We start from the raw sequence: 20,338 nt of genomic DNA, 5'->3' as shown, positions 1-20,338 counted from the left end.
GCGGGGAGTCTGCCTCTCCCTCAGTCCCTACCCCCACTCGTGTGTGTGTGTGTGTGTGTGTGTGTGTATCTCTCAAATAAATAAATAAAATCTTAAAAATGAAATAAATCCCCCTGGTTCAAGCCCTTTAGAAAACCAAACTAAAACTCTCTCTGTTGTTTGAAAGAGTTTAGGTTTCATTCACAAATGCTGAAGGTCTTCAACCGCCTAACTCAATAAAATATAGCAGACGAAGCCACCTTTGTCTTCCTTCTTCAGGAACCGAGAAAACGACTTGGGAAGATCTGGTCTATTTTCTTAAGGAGGCCGCTTGGGTTGAGAAGTCATGCAGGGAATCCTGAGTCAGAGCACGAGCATCGCCCTTATTTGTACTCCTCAGTGCCCTTCATTCCACCTGCCTGTGTTAGACAGTGTTCTAGATCTGACAGTCTCATGCCCTGAAGTCGGTGGGTGGTGGGTTTTCCAGAAGAGGGATGCAGAAGTCAGCATACCCTGAGTTTCAAAGGATTCCTTTCTGCTTGGGCAAAGAGCCAACTGAACGAAAGAAACGGATGGAACACACTTAAATTAGACATCAATCCCTTTTATTAGGTGCAACCCTCAGTTAATTTTCCCGAAAATAGTAATCGGCCACTGTTACATCTATTCATCCATGAAAGGAACAGCTCTGTGCTCAGAGCTAACCACGTGCCAGGAAGTACCCGATCTCCAGGTGGCGATTTGGATAACAAGTGATAGAAAAGATGAGGACAGCTTGTTAAGAAAACGTTTTCCCCAGGCACCTTGATTCGTTTGGGTTTTCTCTCAAAGAGCTCCAGCAGAGGGCTGCTCACAGGTTAGTCCTCTCGCCTTTCACCAGTCGCCCTTGGATTCTAAACACATCCTGGAAGTAAAGCCAAACCCAGTTAGTTGATGGAACACTGGGAATCAGTTGAGCATAAGACAAAGTCGATTTCTAGCATCTACCAACGGTTAAATGGAAAAACGTTGCACAGCAGTCCTGTCAAGTAGTAAATAAACCATATTCTACGTCTCCAAATAATGTGCTTGCCCACGTCTAGAATAGTGTTGAACAAACTAAGAGAGCAAGTTGCTAGAAGGTCAGCCTGTGTTATTGGGCGCTATTGTTGACCACAGGTATCTCCAACCAGCTGAGCACGGTGTTTGGTCACAACAGTCCACACTCCCCCATGTCCTGGGTTCCTTCAGGCGCTACCCCATTGAGTGATCTGCTCCCAAGTGAAAATGATGTCATGAGTTATGGGTTTAAAATTGCTGATTTGGGGATTTTTTTCCTTTTTCTTAAAAAAATTCAGACTTTTTTGTTTCTTGTTTTTTTTTTTTTGAGCCGACAGCAAGGTCAGGTGGAAAGAATGGTTTTGGAAATTGATGTCACCCTTAAGTGTAGGTCTGTCTCTTACATCACTTTGGCCAACCTCTTGGACTTTTCTCATTCTCTTTAAGAAGATGGAGTGAGGGGAGCCTAGGTGGCTAGTCAGTTAAGTGTCTGACTCAGGTCATGATCTCAGGGTGGTGGGATCGAGCCACATTTGGGACTCCTCACTAAGTGAAGAATCGGCTAGAGATTCCCTCCCTCTCCTTCTCCTCTCCCCTGGCTTGTGTGCTCTCTCTCTCTCTCAAATAAATACATAGGTCTCCAAAAAAAAAAAAAAAAGTGAGAATGACTGCTTCATGGGATTTGTGAAGAAAGTAGAATTTAGGGCTATGAAAGTGCTCTTGTACTTTACAAAGAACTATGTAGCAGAAGTTGATATCATTATTCTAAGTAAAGCTGAGCAACTATATCTGTGAGAATAACACTTTAAAATAAATACAGGAGGTGCATCTGGGTGGCTCATCAGTTAAGTGCTGGTCTTTGGCTCAGGTCATGATCTCAGGGTACTGGGATCAAGCCCTGCATCTAGCTCCCTACTCAGCAGGGAGTCTGCTTGTCCCTCTCCCTCTTCTGCCCCTCCGCCTCACCCCGTCTGCTCTCTCTCTCTCAGATATATAAAATCTTCTAAAAAATAAAATGAAATAAATACAGGAGGCAATTCATCTATCTCAACCCTGGCAAACCTCAAACATAATGTATGCATTTTTTTTCTGCTTTAAAGTTCAGAGTGTTGCCTGGAAGCCCCAGTTGACAAAATATGATGCCTTCATAAAGCATTTTAAGTATTGGATTGAGGGAGAAGGACAGGACTGTCTACCATCTGCAAATGTGAAATGAGAGCCTTTTCAGATACAGGATAGGTTCATACGTTCTAAAGGGAGAAGGGGCCAAGGGAGAAGTGAGATTCTTAAGCTGGGAAGGAGTTTCAGCAGATGACTCCCAATGGCACGGTAGCCTAGTGCTGGCGGACGGTACTCTTCACAGTACCAGAATACCCGGAGTTATCATGACACTCCGTCTCCTTGGGGGTCCTGTCACCCCCATAGGAAATGCACACATTTATGATTAATGCAAATTAAAACATAGGATCAGCTTCTTGGTTTGGAGGCTAAAGTGGACTTTGTCTACAAAGTGAATATATTTCTTTGCCTTGACTATAATTAGTCTGGTGAGCATCATCAGCTTTGCATGTCCACTAGTTACAAACAAGGACTTTACAAGTGATGTGTATTAAGTACGAAAGCATATGAAATAATGTCTCATGTCCCATATTGATAAGCATCAGTGGTTTCTGGAATCTGCTCCATGAAACTCCAGATGCTAACGGACCCAAACAAAACCCTCCGTAAGAATGGTTTTCTGGGAATCTTACTGGATTTGCCTATGTGTAAATCCTCTGCTCTGTGCACATAAAGGAGACCTATGGGGACAGTCCAAACTTTTAGCTTTCCTTCTGTGCGTTCAGAAGGTAGCCTTTGTCCTTCACTTGCTGTCCTCCAGATCTGTTTTCTGTTTCCACCTCTCTGTCCTGGAACAGGACAGCCTGCATACCACAGGGTGGCCAAAGACACAGAGAACCGTGGGGTGCTCGGGTGCCCCAGCCTGGGAAGCAAGAACAAGCTGAAATACACTGTCATTCTTAGTGGGTCTCAGCAATGCTTCTGCAGGGCACTCTAAACAAAGCACGTTATACTTCCAAATTACATCAGGTATGAGAATTATTAAGCATCTGAAGAAAAGAAGAAAAAAATATCTTAACCTGTCATCTCACACAAACGTACCTTCAGGCTGGTGTCCTTTGGAATTCCATATATTTTGTTTACTACCCCTAAAACCTCCCTCTCAGCGATTTCTTGACTGGTGCCTTTCACATCAATGTAGTGGCAGTCCGCACTGGCGAAATGGCAGGAAATTGCCTGTGCCGAGTGACAGGATGAATATTGGGAATAAAAATTCCATTAACACCAGCAACCAAACAGGGAGACTTCTTTTAGAAAGTCAGCTATTTCACTCAGCATTTGGTTTCTAGAATGTTCCATGGTGTTCTGTGTTAGTCTTTTCAGGGTTCAATAACTTTTTCCCCCCAGGTACAGTTAAAGGCTAACTGAGAAATACAAGAGATTTTTAGCTCCCTGCAATACTTGTGTTCAAAATGGGCAGGCAACATAATGACATGAGTAAGAGGACTTTACTTTTTAACATGTGATTTTTCTGGGTGTGGATGTCCTCAGGTCCTAAACAGGAATGTGTTCCAGGGTTCTTTATCATCTTCTTAGTCAGAGAAGTTAGTTAACTCAGTTGAGTTTATGCTGAGTTGTTATTTCAATGGCCACAGATCATGAAAAAAAATCCACAAAAATACCTTGCAAATGAAAATAATATACACACCCACCCCTTTGAAATCAGCCTGACATTTGAAGTCCAATTCACATACGATCCCCATCTTGTTTCCTTCTGAACGTATGATGGAGCTTACTTGGTTCTCCCCATTCTTGAAAGACTTACAAGTTGATCTAAACTTAAAACTCACTTTCCTAGACTCAAGTTATTTCTCTTGAGGTGACTATGCCTACTGGAAGGTCTGCCTGCTTAGCCCAGAACATCAGATCTCTAGGCAGTGGAGTCAAACTCCATTTCCCACAGAAGCTCCCCACCATGCCAAGGAGGGGTGACGATAAGACCAGAGGGGAAAATCGCACACCCATGTACATGTTTTCTCGTATTTTTTTAATGGTTCATATTTTCCCAAACATTAAATTAGTTGGAAAACCACTGAAAAATAGCAAACTCAGGGTATTAACACTCACATTACTTGGGTTCTTTTTTTAATTATGTAACTTTCATTTTCATACCGTAATCATTTTACACTCAACTTTTTAACATGGAATCTTTCAATATGTAGTTATTCTATCTCAGTTTATGATCCTGATCATATGGCACGTAATATAACTTTCTGACTCATGTACACTTTCAGACAATTTGTCTTTGCTTCCTGTTTTTATACACACTCATACACATAAATTTCTATTTTTCATTTCAAGTTGAATTTTGGGGCTAAGGATACATGATAAAAGGCCTAAGTTAGTGAAATCAGGTACACTCATATTATTTGTGTCATTATGGCTATATCCCCTGGTTGCACACTTCTGATGGTCAGGCTGGTGGAGAGTCTGATCTAGTCTTTATTTAAAATGTTGGCATTTTGTTCATCATGGATATTTTTTCGATTAATTTTGATTTTTTAAATACTACCCTAAATTATCATTTATCTTGATTGCTGAGGGTTTTCACTGGCACCGTCCCCCAAACCCCCATTAAATTTTGCCCCAGAAGAGAGTGCCTTCTTGCCTCACTGTCATACCAGCCCTGTCAACCTAACAGAAATATGAATGAATAGAATGTGAAACCTGGTAACTAACTCTTGACTTCAGGGAGAAAACAGGACTTGCTGTGACAGACTGGAAGGCTTCACTCAGCCCCAAAGAAGCAACCAATATTTAGTATCAGGAGCCATGTTATATGAGGAATGTGAGTCCAGAGTAATATCAGCTCTGCTGAACTTTTGAGAAGTGAGAAATCTGGGACTATGAGAAATTTTTCAATTTTTAATGTAAGCAATGAGGTTTTTATAAAACATTCTGGGGCTAAAAACAAATTCTGGGACTCAGGAGTGGAAAATATGGCTGCCTGCAAAATCTGAGGTCTAGGCAGCCAATTCAGAGCCATTGTTTAGATTCGATAATGGTTTTCCCAATAACAAAGCTATTATAAACTTTCCACTTATATGGTTACTGTGAGCTATATACATTCCAATTTTTGTGATTTTAGTATCTCAGCCATTGTTTCTGCCTCCAAAAGCACAGGTTGTGGGCTCTCAAGTATGTTCCTTTTCTGAAGCAATTCTATGAATGTTCATAATTCAGTGTCAGTAGGATTGGGATCCTGAGGTCACCGGGCTTCTTACTGCTATGAGTAAGAAAGCATGAGGGAGCAAATAGATTCCCTGGTAAATAAACCAGACTAAAGGACAGTTTAGTTCAATGACACAAATCTCATGAAGTTTCACAGATCTTGACATTTTTGTTTCTAACCTATTCATCTTTGGAAAGTAGAGTGACGTGAATGCATACCTTCCGGTATCCTTGAGTTCTGTTGCAACCAGATCCATGGATGAGCAAAGGATGAAAGAAAACAGTGTCCCCCTTCTCCATCACAAGGTGCACTCGGGGGCTGTTTTCATCATAGTCCTGGATCCCGTGGAACAATATGTCAACTCCTCCCTGGAACACATAAGAGAACTCAAGTCTGTATTTGAGGAACTCAATGTTTGAGAATTTTATCAACGATTCATTAAGTAAAGCAAAGTTTTCCTACATTCTGCCGAGACAGAGAGAGAAATGTTTTCTTAAAAGAAACTGTAAATATCCAAAAGCTTCTCAGATATCTGGTTGTAAAAGTCACATTGGGATATTGAAATCATGGATTTGGGGGACCAAATGAAGAATCTGAAATTTCCACTTACCCCTCATTACTGAATTGTAAATAAAGACCTAGACTGACTTTGCATTTTGCGATTAAGGCGGGAGATCCCCTTACCAGCCTGAATCTGTACTCACTGATATTCGCCTCACCTGGAACTTTGCCTAAATCATTTTGCTATTACTCAGGACTTCCTCTGAGAAGCAAGCTGTTTTCCTAAGCCAACAGAGAGAAGATGCTCAAGTTTCCTCAGCTCAGAAAGCACTCATTTCATACTCAAGTAAAGAAAGAAGAATAGTAAATTAAAACATTGTGTTTTTCTTATAACTATTTCCAAAGTTCGTTGTTGCTTTAAGTAATGGTTATGGGGGGAACACCATATCCCATTGCCCTTCCTAAGACTCTCCCACATTCTTCTGGGGGAAGGACTGCTTTCCTGCTGGACTGTGTTGGGACATGGATCCAGTGCACTTCTCTCCTGTCCAGGGCAGTATGTGATCTAAGCTAAGTAATCTGACCTCCCACTGCCATCACTTCATCTGAACAGAGAATTGATCTAAGGCACTGATCATGGCTAAGGTTCAACTGTCCCCACCAGGTGTCCCAACCTGACTGCTGCCACTGAACAGTGATTCCTACTTTCCTGTTTACCAGAGCCAGCCAGCCATTTCTTGACTCACCATGTGCCTGCAACCCTCCAAGACACTCACTTTGGCTTAAGTCAGCCACAACCCACTTCTGTTGCCTGCACCAAACATTCCCTAAACCTCAACTCAATTTATGAATCTCACAGTTTCAGATTTTATATCAGAATCCAGACTCAAAGATTTTCACTTAGCACTAATCCTCAGTGCCAGAATTCTAACTAATTGAGACAGAAGTCCTGAAAGCCATATTCTTTACTTCCTACAGAACCGCATTCATTCTTCCTGCCTTAACAACACGTGCTCGTCTCATTCTGACCATCATTATGGGGTTTCCAGACCTTATTGTCTGATACCTAAAAGACTCCTAGTCTCCTCTCTGGTTTCTCTGCCTCTGGACTCCTGACCTCCAGTACCTTCTGCTCTAGACCTCGCGATTATCATTCTTGAAAAGCTGATTTGATCTCATCATTCATGGGTGCAAAAGCATTTAATAGTCTTCTAACATCAATATTCAATCAATAAACCATGCAACGGGCATGCAATGGGATACTACTCATCCTTCCCCAGCGCCTTCGTTGGTCTAGCAGGAAAGAGATGATTCCTCCCTCTTCTTTATCCTATGAGCCATCGATCAGTGTGTAAGAATTACTTGGCATTTGACATATGCGTCTGGTGTTGTGAGTGTTTCTGTATGACCTCTGCAATGAGGCTTGATAATCTCAGATCCTATATAGCACCTACCAGAGCTCCCCACACTGGTCAGCTTTCCAACACTTGTTGAAAGAAAAATGATTATTTTACCTAACATCCTTGAATTTTCCCTGATCCTAATTCCAGAAACCTAAAACCATGTTTTACTAAGAAAGGAAATGTGATCTCATTGTTAAAGGTCTTTATGGAATCTGATTCGAAATCAAAACAATAAGTATTCCAGGTAAGATTTATCCCCTCGGGGCTCCTGGGTGGCTCAGGGAGTCGGGTGCCTGACTCTGGATTTTGGGCTCCGGTTATGATCTCAGGGTCCTAAGATCAAGCTGCACGTTGGATACTGCTCAGCAGAGTCTACATGTCCTTTGCCCTCCCCTTCTGCCTCTCTCTGCCCCGCCACCTCTCTCATGTGCAAATATCGCGAACTCTCTCCCTTTATCGCTCTCTCTCTCTCTGGGTCTCGGACTCAAATAAATAAATAAATGAATCTGAAAAAGATAGAAGAAAGAAAGATTTATCTTCTATGCAGACGTACCTCCCACTTGGGATAACCATGTGGCTTCAGGTAGCCTTTGTGTGTGCCTGGGAGCACACACAGGCAGCCATTGTTCCGGTCGACGTGCTCCATGGCGGTCCATGCACAAACTATGTCCTTGCTGGGCCTGAAGGGGAAATAGTGCAGATCCTGGTGCAAGGGATAGCGGGATGTCTTCTTGCCTGAAACAGAAGCGGCTGTTAAAACACACCTGAACCTCAGAATTTGTCTCCTTTGCCTGCAAAACCAGAACAATGACCATCCCCACAAAACCCAAGCAACTGAAAGGACACTCTAGAAAATCAGCCTGGAGAGATAAGCACCAAATTGGAAGAGCAAAGCCACAGGGTGACTCCAGAGCCCACACTTTTCTTCTGGGTTGCTGGAAGCCGAGGACTCACTCCATTCTCTAGCAACTCATAACATGTCATGATCTCTATTGTGCTTTATTCCTTTGTAACTCTGGTTTGGACACTGAGCCTAGTGTTCAAAACAAGTTTGATTAATTGAAGAGAGTAATTTAAAGTTCCCTGTTAGCCTTCTCAGTGGCTGATACAAACACTATCAATGAGCTAAATTAATAAAAGGCCTCCAAGAAGTTCCTCGAGGAACTAGAAGCACTTTGCTGCACAGTCACTCTGTAGAAACAGAGACCACAGAACCACATTTACATGGTTCCCAGTTTTGTGCTCTGAACCTGATGTTCCCCAACCCCCAACCCCGACCTCTGTAATCAAGACATCCAGGGTAGGAGAGATTTGGTGGTGCTATAGGCCAGTCACATAAAGCTCTCCTGGCCTCTTTTTCTCCAGAAAAGGTGGAAAGTGATAAAGGACCTTGAAGGATCAATTTATTACTCTTGGTGGAGTACAATTTCTCAGCATGGCCCAAGAGCGGGATGGCTTTAAAAATTCAGTTTCCTGGGGGTGCCTGTGTAGCTCCGTCGCTTAAGCATCTGACTCGTGATTCCGCTCAGGTCTTCATCTCAGGATCATGAGTTCAAGCCCCGTGTTAGGCTCCACACTAGGCTTTTAGCCTAGTTAAAAAAAAATTTTTTTAACGCAGATTCCTGGGTTTTAGCTTCCAAATCAGTTTGTCTGCGAGTGAGATCTTAGGAACTACATTTTAGCAAACACAGATATTTTAAGAGCAACTGTAGTATGGGTTTTGTAAGAATAGTTTTAATTTTGTTGGTAATTATAATGTCTTCAGTCTGGAAGGCCGAATTCACACTATCATTGGTGAGAATGGATAACAAAATTTAGAGGTGAAGATTGTAATAATAAGAGCCTATGGTATATGAACAGTCACGTTTATTAAAACAAACTTTTGAGTAGCAAGGCAGTCTTCTGAAATTCTAACAATAACGCTACAGTTAACATCTGAAATCACCCTGGTACTTCACTATTGTCATGATGTACGCTATTTCAAGGCTTAAATAAAAGGACATAGATATTTATTTATCAAAGTTTAGCAGTTATACACACAGGTATAGTTAGAACACTGTAAAGTTTTTTCTTTCTTTCTTTCTTTCTTTCTTTCTCTCTCTCTCTCTCTCTCTCTTCTCTTTCTTTCTTTCTTTCTTTCTTTCTTTCTTTCTTTCTTTCTTTCTTTCTTTCTTTCTTTCTTTCTTTCTTTCTTTCTTTCTTCCTCTTTCACTTCTCCATAACAAATAAGACCCTTACCAGAATCTGGAGGTTTGTTTATCAGCATTGTATGCATGGCCATGATATTGGGTCCAGTGAAGCACTCCACATATTTCAGAACCTAAGAGAAAAGAGGAAGAAACATTTCATGAGAAATCCAATGCACAAAAGTGGCACAAAGTACAATTATCCGTACAAAAGCCAAGATGCTAAGAATTAAACACTTGGTAGGAGTGCCCGGCTGGCTCAATTGGTAGAGCATGGAACTCTTGATCTGGGGTCGTGAGTTCAAGCCCACACTGGGCATAGAGCCTACTTAAGAAAAAAGAAAAGAAGGGACCGTGAGAGGCCCCTACAGGTGCAGCAACCATGCATAGCCCAGAGGAAAAGAGAAGAGCACCTGGACCCTTCACAATCAGAGCACAATCAGACCATTCCACAGCTCTTCACTGAGGGCTCCAAACCTGGCAGAGTGACAGGAAATGGAGGCACTGTAGGGAATGAGATGAGCAGGTCCCTGCCCCCATAGAGTCGCTATCCTGGTGGAGGAAGGGTGTTCAATAACGACATGGGCACAGGGGCTGGAGAGCATGGGACCCAGAGGCCTGAGTTCGGCCCGAGCTCTGGCAGCTGGGGGCTACCTCCTTGCATCTAACCCACCGAGGGAGGCGTACATGCAGGAAGGACTCGGCGTTGTATGCCTACTACCTGCCAGGGGCTTTCTGCATCAGCCCACCTACACCTCACAGTGACCCCTGAAAAGTAATGCCCTATGAATGAATCATTAACGTGAATACCCCATTGAAATAAGCCTGAAGCTAATAAACTGCCAAGTGGCAGAACCAGTTAAATGGAAAAGATATTTTGTCTGACTCCAAAAAATGAAGCATATTCTACTGCTTTCTCACTATTTGACCCCGTGTATAAGGAATATGGGCAACTGGAGCATGAAATGCTTGAAATGGTACCAAAGTCCTAGGAGTCAAACCTCATACTTTTTTGTTTTAATAAGGTGTGTCAACTTTGGGGATTCCCTTAAGCCAGTATTTTCTTTCTTTCTTTTTTTAACTAATCTCTAATCCCACCATGGGGCTCAAACTCACAACCTCAAGATCAAGAGTCTTATGCTCCCGTGACTAAGCCAGCCAGGTGCCTCCGACCAGTAATTTCTAAACCTCAGTGACACTCATGAGCCATTTTACCATTTCTATCATACTTCACAGAGCTGCCCAATATAGTTAGCCAATAATTTTCCTAAACTAACTCGTGTCTTTTCCTGATTTATTCCTGAGGTCATAGGTTAGATGTGCTGGTTATTTTTTCCAATACACATAAAAATAAATACCCAACTACTAAAATCATGCCCACTTCCTAAAAATCACTGCATGAGCCAGCAGGTGCATGGTTCACACTTTAGAGAGGTGGGAAGCCTGGATGTCCTGGTCGTGCTTAATCTACCCTGTGTTGCCTCTCACTTTCAAGCCTTTCCTCCTTGATCGATGCTCACAAGTTCCATTTCCAAAGCAGGACTTGAGGTTGGGAAGAGTGGATGGTTCAGAGGGGCCACGTCCCCTCTCGTCCCCAACCCGAGGGGCTGGACATCATAGGTGGCTTACCTGTACAGTCTCTTTCATGAGGCAAATTTTCTTTCTTTTTTTTAAACTATTTTTTAACTTTTGTTTTTTAAAGATTTTATTTATTGTTTGAGAGAGACCGAGAGAGAGCAGTAGGCAGAGGGAGAAGCAGACTTCCCACTGAGCAAGGAGCCTGATACAGGACTGAATCCCAGGACCCAAAGATCCAGCCCTGAGCTGAAGGCAGACTCTTCACCGACTGAACTACCCAGGTATCCCATTTTTTTAACTTTTCTGTGGGGGGGGGGGTTGTTTTCTTTTAGGGGGTGTTTTTGGTTTTAAGTAACCTCTACACACAGTCTGAGGTTCAAACTCACAACCCAGAGATCAAGAGCCACATACTCGGGGCACTTGGGTGGCTCAGTTGGTTAAGTAGTGGAGTCTTCATTTCGGCTCAGGCCATGATTTCAGGGTCCAGAGATCCAGCCGCATGTCAGGTTCCGTGCTCAGTGGGGAGCTTGCTTGAGATTTTCTCTCTCCTTCTCCTGCTGCGCCTCCCCCAACTCCCGCCTGTACTCTCTCTCTAAAATAAATACATAAATCTTAAAAAAGAAAAAAGTCCCATGCTCTACCAACTGACCCAGCCAGGAGCCCCCATGAGGCAAATTTTCTAATAGCACTTGGGGTTATAATTTCTAACATGAGCTACATGCAAAGTGTCCTTTAAACCATTCTACAGAAATGGTTCATTAACTGTGGTACATTTATGCAATGGGATGCTACTCAGTAGTTTAAAAGTATGATATAGATTAATATATAAGTGATATGGAAAGATGTCTAAGATCTATTATAAGTGGAAAAAACTTGGTGAAACCAATATGTTCCCACATGACACAAAAGGTGGGGGTATAGAGAGGCACCTGCCGTGGAGGAATTCTCGCTGAATGCACCAGAAAGCTCGGCAGAGAGTGGGGCTGGCAGGTGGGAGACTTTCCTTTTCATTGTAAGCCCTCCTGTACTATGTAGATATCTTTATAAATATGAATTACTCTCAAAGAATAATTTTTTAAAAATGAGTTTCAATCTAAACACAAACTTAAACCTCTACTGACCAGAGTCATAAAACCAAAAGAAACAACAAACGGATGTCCAGGGAATCAGATCTGCAATGTCCTTCCTGTTGATATGCCCATGTCCAGAGTGAGAGAACTCTGTTCCCACCCTTCTCAACCAAGGATAATTACCAGACTCCAGAGCAGGGTTTCTCCATCTGGCCACTACTGACATTTGAGACTGGATAATTCATTATTTGGGGGAGGGGGGTTTCTGCACGTTATAGGATCCCTGGGCTCCATTAGCAGCATGCCCAGCCTCTGGACCTTAGAAGCCAGCAGCACACGGTCCCCACCCAGTGCCACCCCAACGTGGCTCCAGGCACCGCCAGATGTCAGCCCCCAATTGAGAACCATTGCTCACCAGGCACAAGACAAGGGGCCAGAGAAAGTGTAGGCAGCAATTCCAGAGACAAGCATGTAGATGGGCTATTCACTTAAAGGAAAAGAAAACTCAGGAAGGTTCTCAAACCTCAGGGAGAGTGCAGTATCTGAAGAGTTCCTCATCTTCTTGGAAACTTTGTACTTTTGAAACTGTCCTTTCACTTGGAGCATATTCTGATTTTGCAATAGTCACATCTCTCATTATCATCATTTGTTCTGGTTTCACCTCCCCTTTGCAGATCCTTTCAAACTCGTTCCTAGAAAAATAAATTGGCAGATGATGCCATTACCGCAGCCTCCTGGCACCTCCCTGGCCTCTTCTGTGGAAAGATTCTCAAAGATTGGGGTGGGGGGTGTCTCTGCACCAGGCTAACCTCCAGGCCAGGCTTGGTAGTTCTGAGGAAGGGAAAGGGAAAATGGCCAGCTCAGAAGCCCCTGTCTCCTCACTGTAAGGCCAGTATTCACGTATTCCTTAGCCTAACAGAACGATGGGGAAACTTCTGTGATTTGGTTGCACCTGAGTGATAATGGCAAATACTGCTCTCATACTTACCATAGGCCAGGGCCCATTCGAAGTCCTCTGTGTGTACTTCACCTAATTCAGTCCTCACAGCAAGGCTAGGGTATAAGTACTATTATTATCCCCATTTTACAGGTGCGAAAACAGAGGTGTGCAAAGTTGCCCCAGGACACACAAGAGAAGTGGTGGAGCTAAGATGAAAGCCAGCCAGTCTGGCTCCAGAGCTCATGTTCCTAACCACTTCCCAATGAGCCAATCACTGAAAAATATCTGAACACACATGCTAATCTTACTCACGTTCCCATTGCAAACATACAACGTATTTCTATAAAATAAGGAAGGGTCACTGTACCTAAAGCGTTTAATATCAGCATCAGATACCAAATTTTTAATGACAAGATACCCATTTTCTTCATAAAATTGTCTCTGTTCTAGGCTTAGAACATTATTATCCCGAGTATACCTAAAGGAGAAAAAAATTTCAAGTAAGTCCAGCAGAAAAATCATACCCAACAATATGTATCGAGAGCCTGACACACGTTCATACTCTTCCACCCAGCATTTCTATTTTTTCTTCACTCTAAGGAAATAAGCTGAACATTTCTTTTTAAAAAAACAAGTCTTTGAGGTTAAGGTTTATTTTGTTTAGTAATGTCTATACCCATTGTGGAGGTCGAACTCACAAACCAGAGATCAAGAGTCACATGCTGTTCCGACTGAGCCAGCCAGGCTCCCTTAATCTATTTTTAAAAACGGTTTGAATCCAAAACGTTAACTACTCTTGTCACCAAAAAAAAAAAAAAAAAAAAAGAAGAAGAATTAATTAATTAATTACATCCATTCAATGGGATAGGACTTAGGCATTAAAAATTAAGAGCATGGGGAACGTGGGTGGCTCCGTCAGTTAAGCTCAGACTGGTTATTTTGGCTCAGGTCATGATCTCATGCGTCCTAGACTGAGCCCCACAGTGGTCTTCGGGCTCAGTGGGGAGTCTGCTTGAGATTCTCTCTCTCCGCACCTCCCTCCACTTGCAATGTGTGCACTGTCTCTCTCTCTTAAATAAATAAATCTTTTTTAAAAAAATGAAGAGCATATAATAGCATGGACAATGCTTAGTATAATAAAATATAGTTAGATTTGTGTAAAACCAAGATACTACTTGAAAAATATGAAAAGAAATAAAAAAAATTTTTTTAAGTGATTGTCTTTATGTAACAGAATTGTGGATGCATTTTAAATTCCTTTTAAATTTCTGATTTTCAAATTTGTTCTGTAATGACTGTATGTTTTTTCAGGTGGGAAACAAATTCAATGGATTTTATATTTTAAGTTGTCTAGATCATACATTCTCAGAAGAAATCACAGTGACAAAATCCAAATAAGTACATGGCATGTGCACAAACTCAGATCACCCCATCCATTCTTCTAGATCAGAAATGTGGCTCTATGAGAATAAACCATGGAGATCAGTGTCTTCCCCTACAAAGGTAATTTAAGATAAACCAAAGATACTAGCTCACATAGCAGTAGGACCACAAACTACAGGCTAACTTAAATGAGGTATAACATGCTTGAATCTGAAAAATCAGATTATACCCTTCTGAATTTTAAAATACATATAAAAATTAAAGTCAAGGTCTTCAAAATTTTCCTGGTTCTAATTAGAACAAGTTCTGGCAACACACAATATGTATAATGAATTTTTTTTTAAAAAATGTATTTATTCTATGTAGAGATAGGGAGAGACAGCAAGTATGGGCAGGGGCAGGAGCAGAGGGAGAGGGAGAAGCAGACTCCCTGCTGAGTACAGAGCACGACCCAGGGCTGCATATCACGACCCACGAGATCATGACCTGAGCCAAAATCAAGAATCAGACACTTAACTGACTAAGCCACCCAGGCGCCTCTATGTAATGAATTTTCACCAGACAACATGAGATGTATTTTATATCATAATTACCACTAGGAAAAGCTTTATATACACTGTATGATTAAAAATGACAATTCGATCTACTTACTGGAATTGTGGAGTCTGGAAACTGTTAGGAGAAACAGCCCCTGAAGTGGGGTGAGCTACCTAGGATGTGAATTAAGGCAAATAAAATGAAATTCAGGAGTCTGCCTTTTCTAGAAACAACAGTCTGCCCTGGATTAGCTCTCATCGGGGAAGACTGGGTTACACACATAGCCGCTTACATCATTTCATTTCATGAAGGTCTGAGGAGGGGCCGGAAGTCCCAAGAGCTTTATCACCATTCCTGCTGCCCAGAGCAGGAGACCTAGACCCATTGTGCTCAGTAACTGAGTCCACCGTCACCCAACAGAAAATGCCTCAGCCCAGACTTGACCCATACTCTTTACCTCATAACTTCCACTGGTTTATTCCACGTGACTATTCCTTCCACTAAACTGCTGAACAAACAAAAATCATAAGGTTCGAATCTAGAAGTAACGAGAAATGCACTCTTCCAAAGAGGTACTGAATTTAGTGGGAGTCCAGTCCACAATCAGAGAAACTGTTTGGCTCATTATTCCTTAAAAAACAACAACAAAAAGTCTGTTAAAATAATCAGTGTGATCCACATAGTTGAGTATAATTTTAAATATCTTTAAGAGCTAGAAATTCTAGAAATTCTTTCTAGTTTTCTACCCAGGGAACCACAGATCATTTACTTAGCATTTCCTTCTTCTTCTTTTCCTTTTAATTTTTTTCATTGTCTCTTTATCTCAAGGAGCGACTGTCACAATGTCACTACTCATAACCATGTTATTTTTGTCCTGTCTTTACATAACTGGGGACACTATAATCCTCTGTTCTCCATGAGGCAGAGAGGTTAATGACCTTCGCCAGCTACTAGCAAGATGTGGTGGACAGAATGCAATATTTCAGTCCCAATTTCTTCTCCCTACCATTGTGGGTTTTGGTGGTGGTCGTTGCTTTCCTCAGAGAGTTTTTTTAATGATGTGGAACTGTGTCCTGTGCATACTATATAACGTTAGTGAAACGAAAAAATGGAATCAAAAAGCTGTCCACCCGGGATGGCCGTAATTATGGAAATACATAGAAAAGAAACACACCAAAAAGTTGGCTGATAATGATCCGCAGCGAGGGGTGGAATCGTAGGTCATATTTGTCTTCTTCTGGAGGCATCTCTGCATTTAAAAAATGCGTTGTGTAGATGCTTGAAAACCCTGCCTTGAGCCAGAAGCCACGTCTCTTTAGAACCACTTAAGGCGGGAAGAAACTGCCACAGGATTTCCAGGATTCTGCTTAAGCCCCAACCACACACACATTCACCGACCATCTCAGCAGAGCCGTCCAATACCAGAGCCCCGGCGACGTCTGTCTCCTTAAATTGAAGAGAATGAAAATGAAAACTGCCCCTCGCCATATTTCAAGTGCTCAATGGCCACATGGGGCTCGTAGCCACGGACCTGCACAGTGCTGGTGGAGAATATCTCCACCGTGGCAGCAAGTAGAGAGGCTAGCGCTCTTCTAGCAAACACAGACGAAAAAAATAAGCTCTCACCTCAACACTATTACAGCAAGAACCAGCGGGATCCGAATATCAAAAAAAGAAAAATGAATTTTTTTTAAAGTAGGCTCACTGTCCAGCGTGGAGTCCAGTGCAGGGCTTAAAGTCACAACGGAGATCAAGAGCTGAGCTAGACTCAAGAGGCAGATGTTTCTCGGACTGAGCCACCCAGGAGAAACCCCAGAATATCACATTTTCATAGTAGTCACAGACTGGACCTGGAAACCTTCATTCTGGCTCTAGTTATCCCCAGTCCCAGAATGTTGGGGGTTCTCACTGTTGGGCATGTATCAGAAACAAACGAAAACGACTTGATGGGCCCCCCTCCCAGGTATGTGGATTCCATGGGTCTGAGATGAGCCCAGGAATCTGCATGTCTAACAAGTTTCCAGGGAATGTTGACATTGCTGGCCCTGGGAACGCACTTTGACAACCAGTGCTTTACTTAAATGTCTTTGGTCAATAGTTTTAATCTCTCCTGGCCTCGGTTTCTGTTCTCTCCCTGGTCAAATGAGATGACATAATCACCGTTGTCAGTGTATGGACAGGATTTTAAGCTGACAGTGGTTCCTCTACATCTTGGCTTGGAACTCAGCCTGGAGAGCAATCATAGTAATAAAAGAAACAGCTCCTAGAAGCATTTTTAGGAAAGAGTTCAGGATCCTGCACACAGCAGAACAGAGCCTAACCATGTTGCTCAGGGAGAATCGCACGCAGTGTTTTCCCCGCTGCTTTTCAAAAGTACCCCCTGAAGTGAACACTAATCGGAGCAGGAGAACCGATTCTATAAAGCGATGTGATGTACCTGTCCCGTAGTGACATCCTCGGGGATCCGGCACGGGGGCCCCACACATTGCCTCGGAGAGCAACTTCTGAAGGCCCAATCAGGAGAGATCGCATCCACTCCTCGGGGTTCACACAGCTCTCTCCAAGGAAGGAAGAGCCAGGGGGTGCCGGCCAGTGTCCCGCCAGAGCGCACTGCTGCCTGCCTACCTGCAGGCCCGCCCGCCCGCTCGCCCGCCCGCCCGCTCGCCCGCCCGCCCGCTCGCCTGCCTGCACGCCTTGCTCCAGGCAGCTCTGCGCTCCTGTTTGCGGTGCGACTGTGCTTCGCATGTCTCGGGCTCTGGGCGGTCGGGTCACGCGTGGCCAAGTGCAGAAAATGCCACCGTAGCTGAGCGCAGGCCCCTCAGTAAGGACTGACACATCCCCTGGCAAACCAGGGAAACAGGCCCCCAGAATGCCCCGAATAGCCCCCGCCCCCTGTCCGCCCACCCCCTCCCCTGGCCGCCCTAGGAGCCCTGAACAGCTCCGCCCATCCCGGGGACGCGGTGCGGAGGAAGGGAAAGAGCCGGCTGGGCGCTGAGCCCTGGAGGCCACCACACTTGCAGCCCGAGCCCCGCGGAGCCCAAAGGATACGGCGGCCCCGGCCCAGCGCTGGCCGAGGTGTCCCAGCACGATGCGCAGGCGGGCGCCAGCACGGGACTGGTTCATGATTCAGGCGAGGAGACAGTCAGCCAGGCCTAGGTCCTGTCTCCGGGCAGCGGGCGGGGCGAGGAGCAGAGGCGTCCCTGGCGGAGAAGGGGGAACTCCTAGGTTTCTGGGTTGTGCGGAGATGCCTGGAGCCTCCCGGGTCCACGGGCTGGGCCACTTTACTGTGTGGGCTCCGTGCCCACACACGCAGCTCCTGAGTAATCAGAGATCCTCCCTGACGCGCACAGCAGGAAAAATGCTTTTGAAGGGTTTAGTAACGGATTCAGGTCGCCCAATGAGAAGTGAGCCAAAACACAACCCACATTCCCAACAGCCTGGTTTCAGTTGTTTATTCCACGTGACTGTGCCTGCCTCTCTGAGGCTGACGTAACAAGTCAGATGTTCAGCCCTAGAAGTAATCTGCAGTTCAAAAGAGGCTTTTAATCTATTGGGAATCCAGTCTGAAATATTAGAAACATACTGGCCCTTCCTTAATAATAATTTTAAAAAGATACATGAAATAAATGACTCCCTGAAACAGGTCGATCCACACAATCTAGTATTATTTTAAATTTCCTAAAGAACTAGAAATTCCTTTTCTTTATTTATTCTTTTAAAGTTTATTTACGCAATCTCTGCACCCAATGTGAGGGTCAAATTCAGGACCAGCACATCAAGAGTAACACATTCCCCCCCCCCCCCCCCCCCCCCCCCGCCAAGCCAGCCAGGTGCTTGCCCTTTCCTTCCTTCCTCCCTCCCCCCCTCCCCCCCCCCCCCCCGCTTTTTTCTTTTTCTGTTTCTTCTTTCTTTTTCTCTCTTTCTTTATTTCTTCTTTCTTTCTTTCTTTCTTTCTTTCTTTCTTTCTTTCTTTCTTTCTTTCTTTCTTTCTTTTCCTTTCTTTCAACATTTCAATTTCTTTGGGGACAAGTATACAGGATACCTCCACCACCATCAAGGTCATAAACATCTATCACCTCTCAAAGTTCCCTCCCACACTCTTTTTCCTCATTATTTTGTGTGTACGTGCTAAGAACACAACATAAGATCTACTCTCTTGGCAAATTTTCAGTAGATAATGCAGCATTGTCAGCTATGGACACTATCCTGCATGGTCGAGCCCCGGAACTATATACCTAGCATAACTGAAACTTTGTAGCCTTAAACCGTCCCCTCTCCATTCTCCCCTCCCTTAACCCCTGGTAACCACCATTCTCTCTGCTTCTATGAGTTTAACTCTTAAATTCCTCCTGTAAGTGGTAGCAGGTAGTATTGGTCCTGTCACTGGCTTATTTCACTTACCATTTTGGCCTCAAGCTGCATCCCTGTTGTCACACATGGCAGGATCTCCTTCCTTTTTAGGATTGAATCATATTCCATTGTGTGTGTCTACCCTACTTTCTTCATCCTTTCACTTGGTGACGGACACTTAGGTCGTTGCCAGATGTTGGGTCTTGTGAAAAGTGTTGCAGTGAACTTGGGAGTCCAGATACCTCTTTGAGATCTAATTTCAATTCCTTTGGCTGTATACCCAGAAGTGGGATTGCAGGATCATATGGTAGTTCTATTTTTAATTTTTGGAGGACCTTCCATAGTGTTTTCCATAATGGCTGTAAGAACTAGAAATTCTTTCTAGAACGTCTTTTCCATCCAATCTCTGCAGGTAATTGGCATAGCATCTCGCTGTTTCTTTTCTCTCCCTCATTTTTCTCTCTCTTTTTTTTTTTTTTTGTCTTAAAGGGTTACTTCCAGAATGTCTCATCTCATAAACATGTTATCGTTTCTTCTTTTTTTAAAAGATTTTATTTATTTGAGAGAGAGAGCAGGGGGAGGGGCAGAAGGAGAGGGATAAGCAGACTCTGTGCTGAGTGTTGAGCTCAAGGCAGGGCTTGATCTCACAACCTTAAGATCACAACCTGAGCTGAAATCAAGAGTCTGAAGTTTCACCCACTGAGCCAGCTGGGCACCCCTAAACATGTTATCATTTCTTAAGGGATGTCTTTATGTAATGTGGTTAAACTGCCATACTCGAGGAGAAAAGCAAGGCCAGGACTCAGAATTTAGTTTATTAGCTGCTATTTCCTCTGAGGCAGGGTGGAGATATTTTGTGTGTACGTGCTAAGAACACAACATAAGATCTACTCTCTTGGCAAATTTTCAGTAGATAATGCAGCATTGTCAGCTATGGACACTATCCTGCGTGGTGGAGCTCTGGAACTATTTACCTAGCATAACTGAAACTTTGTAGCCTTAAACCGTCCCCTCTCCATTCTCCCCTCCCTTAACCCCTGGTAACCACCATTCTCTCTGCTTCTATGAGTTTAACTCTTAAA

At 43.5% G+C, this 20,338-nt stretch overlaps 1 protein-coding gene across 6 annotated transcripts; it reads right to left on the bottom strand.

Moving 5' to 3' along the window:
• Positions 1-567: 567 nt before the first annotated feature.
• On the bottom strand, positions 568-19,463 carry LOC123786332 (phytanoyl-CoA dioxygenase, peroxisomal-like). Of its 6 annotated transcripts, none has more exons than XM_087857695.1 (10): positions 19,308-19,463; positions 17,955-18,106; positions 15,021-15,079; positions 13,354-13,464; positions 12,570-12,738; positions 9,451-9,532; positions 7,766-7,947; positions 5,527-5,676; positions 3,178-3,312; positions 568-883 (listed from the first exon to the last, which is right to left on the bottom strand). In XM_087857695.1, the coding sequence occupies exons 2-10, from the start codon at positions 18,027-18,029 to the stop codon at positions 830-832; spliced, it is 1,017 nt and encodes a 338-aa protein (XP_087713821.1). In that variant the 5' UTR covers positions 18,030-18,106; positions 19,308-19,463; the 3' UTR covers positions 568-829. The 6 variants fall into 6 exon arrangements, with proteins under 6 accessions (XP_087713821.1, XP_087713822.1, XP_087713820.1 ...); XM_087857696.1 differs by lacking the exons at positions 15,021-15,079; positions 17,955-18,106; positions 19,308-19,463 and adding exons at positions 15,364-15,536; positions 16,081-16,352; positions 17,344-17,464; XM_087857694.1 differs by lacking the exon at positions 19,308-19,463 and having other exon boundaries at positions 17,955-18,285.
• Positions 19,464-20,338: the final 875 nt, after the last annotated feature.

The sequence above is a fragment of the Ursus americanus genome, chromosome 31 (genome assembly GCF_024610735.1).
Source record: "Ursus americanus isolate L20-20 chromosome 31, mUrsAme1.1.p, whole genome shotgun sequence".
In the NCBI taxonomy this organism is placed as follows: domain Eukaryota; kingdom Metazoa; phylum Chordata; class Mammalia; order Carnivora; family Ursidae; genus Ursus; species Ursus americanus.
Note: the sequence above shows the minus strand (reverse complement) of the source record. Positions and strands in the feature narration are given on the sequence as shown.

Excerpts from the sequence above, each read along its gene's own strand:
- LOC123786332 (XM_087857695.1), bottom strand. The coding sequence starts at position 18,029 with ATGAACCAGTCCCGTGCTGGCGCCCGCCTGCGCATCGTGCTGGGACAC. Across the intron at positions 13,465-15,020 it reads TTCCAGACTCCACAATTCCA|GTATACTCGGGATAATAATG; the intron begins GTAAGTAGATCG and ends TTTCTCCTTTAG. Across the intron at positions 3,313-5,526 it reads GAACTCAAGGATACCGGAAG|GCAATTTCCTGCCATTTCGC; the intron begins GTATGCATTCAC and ends CACTCGGCACAG.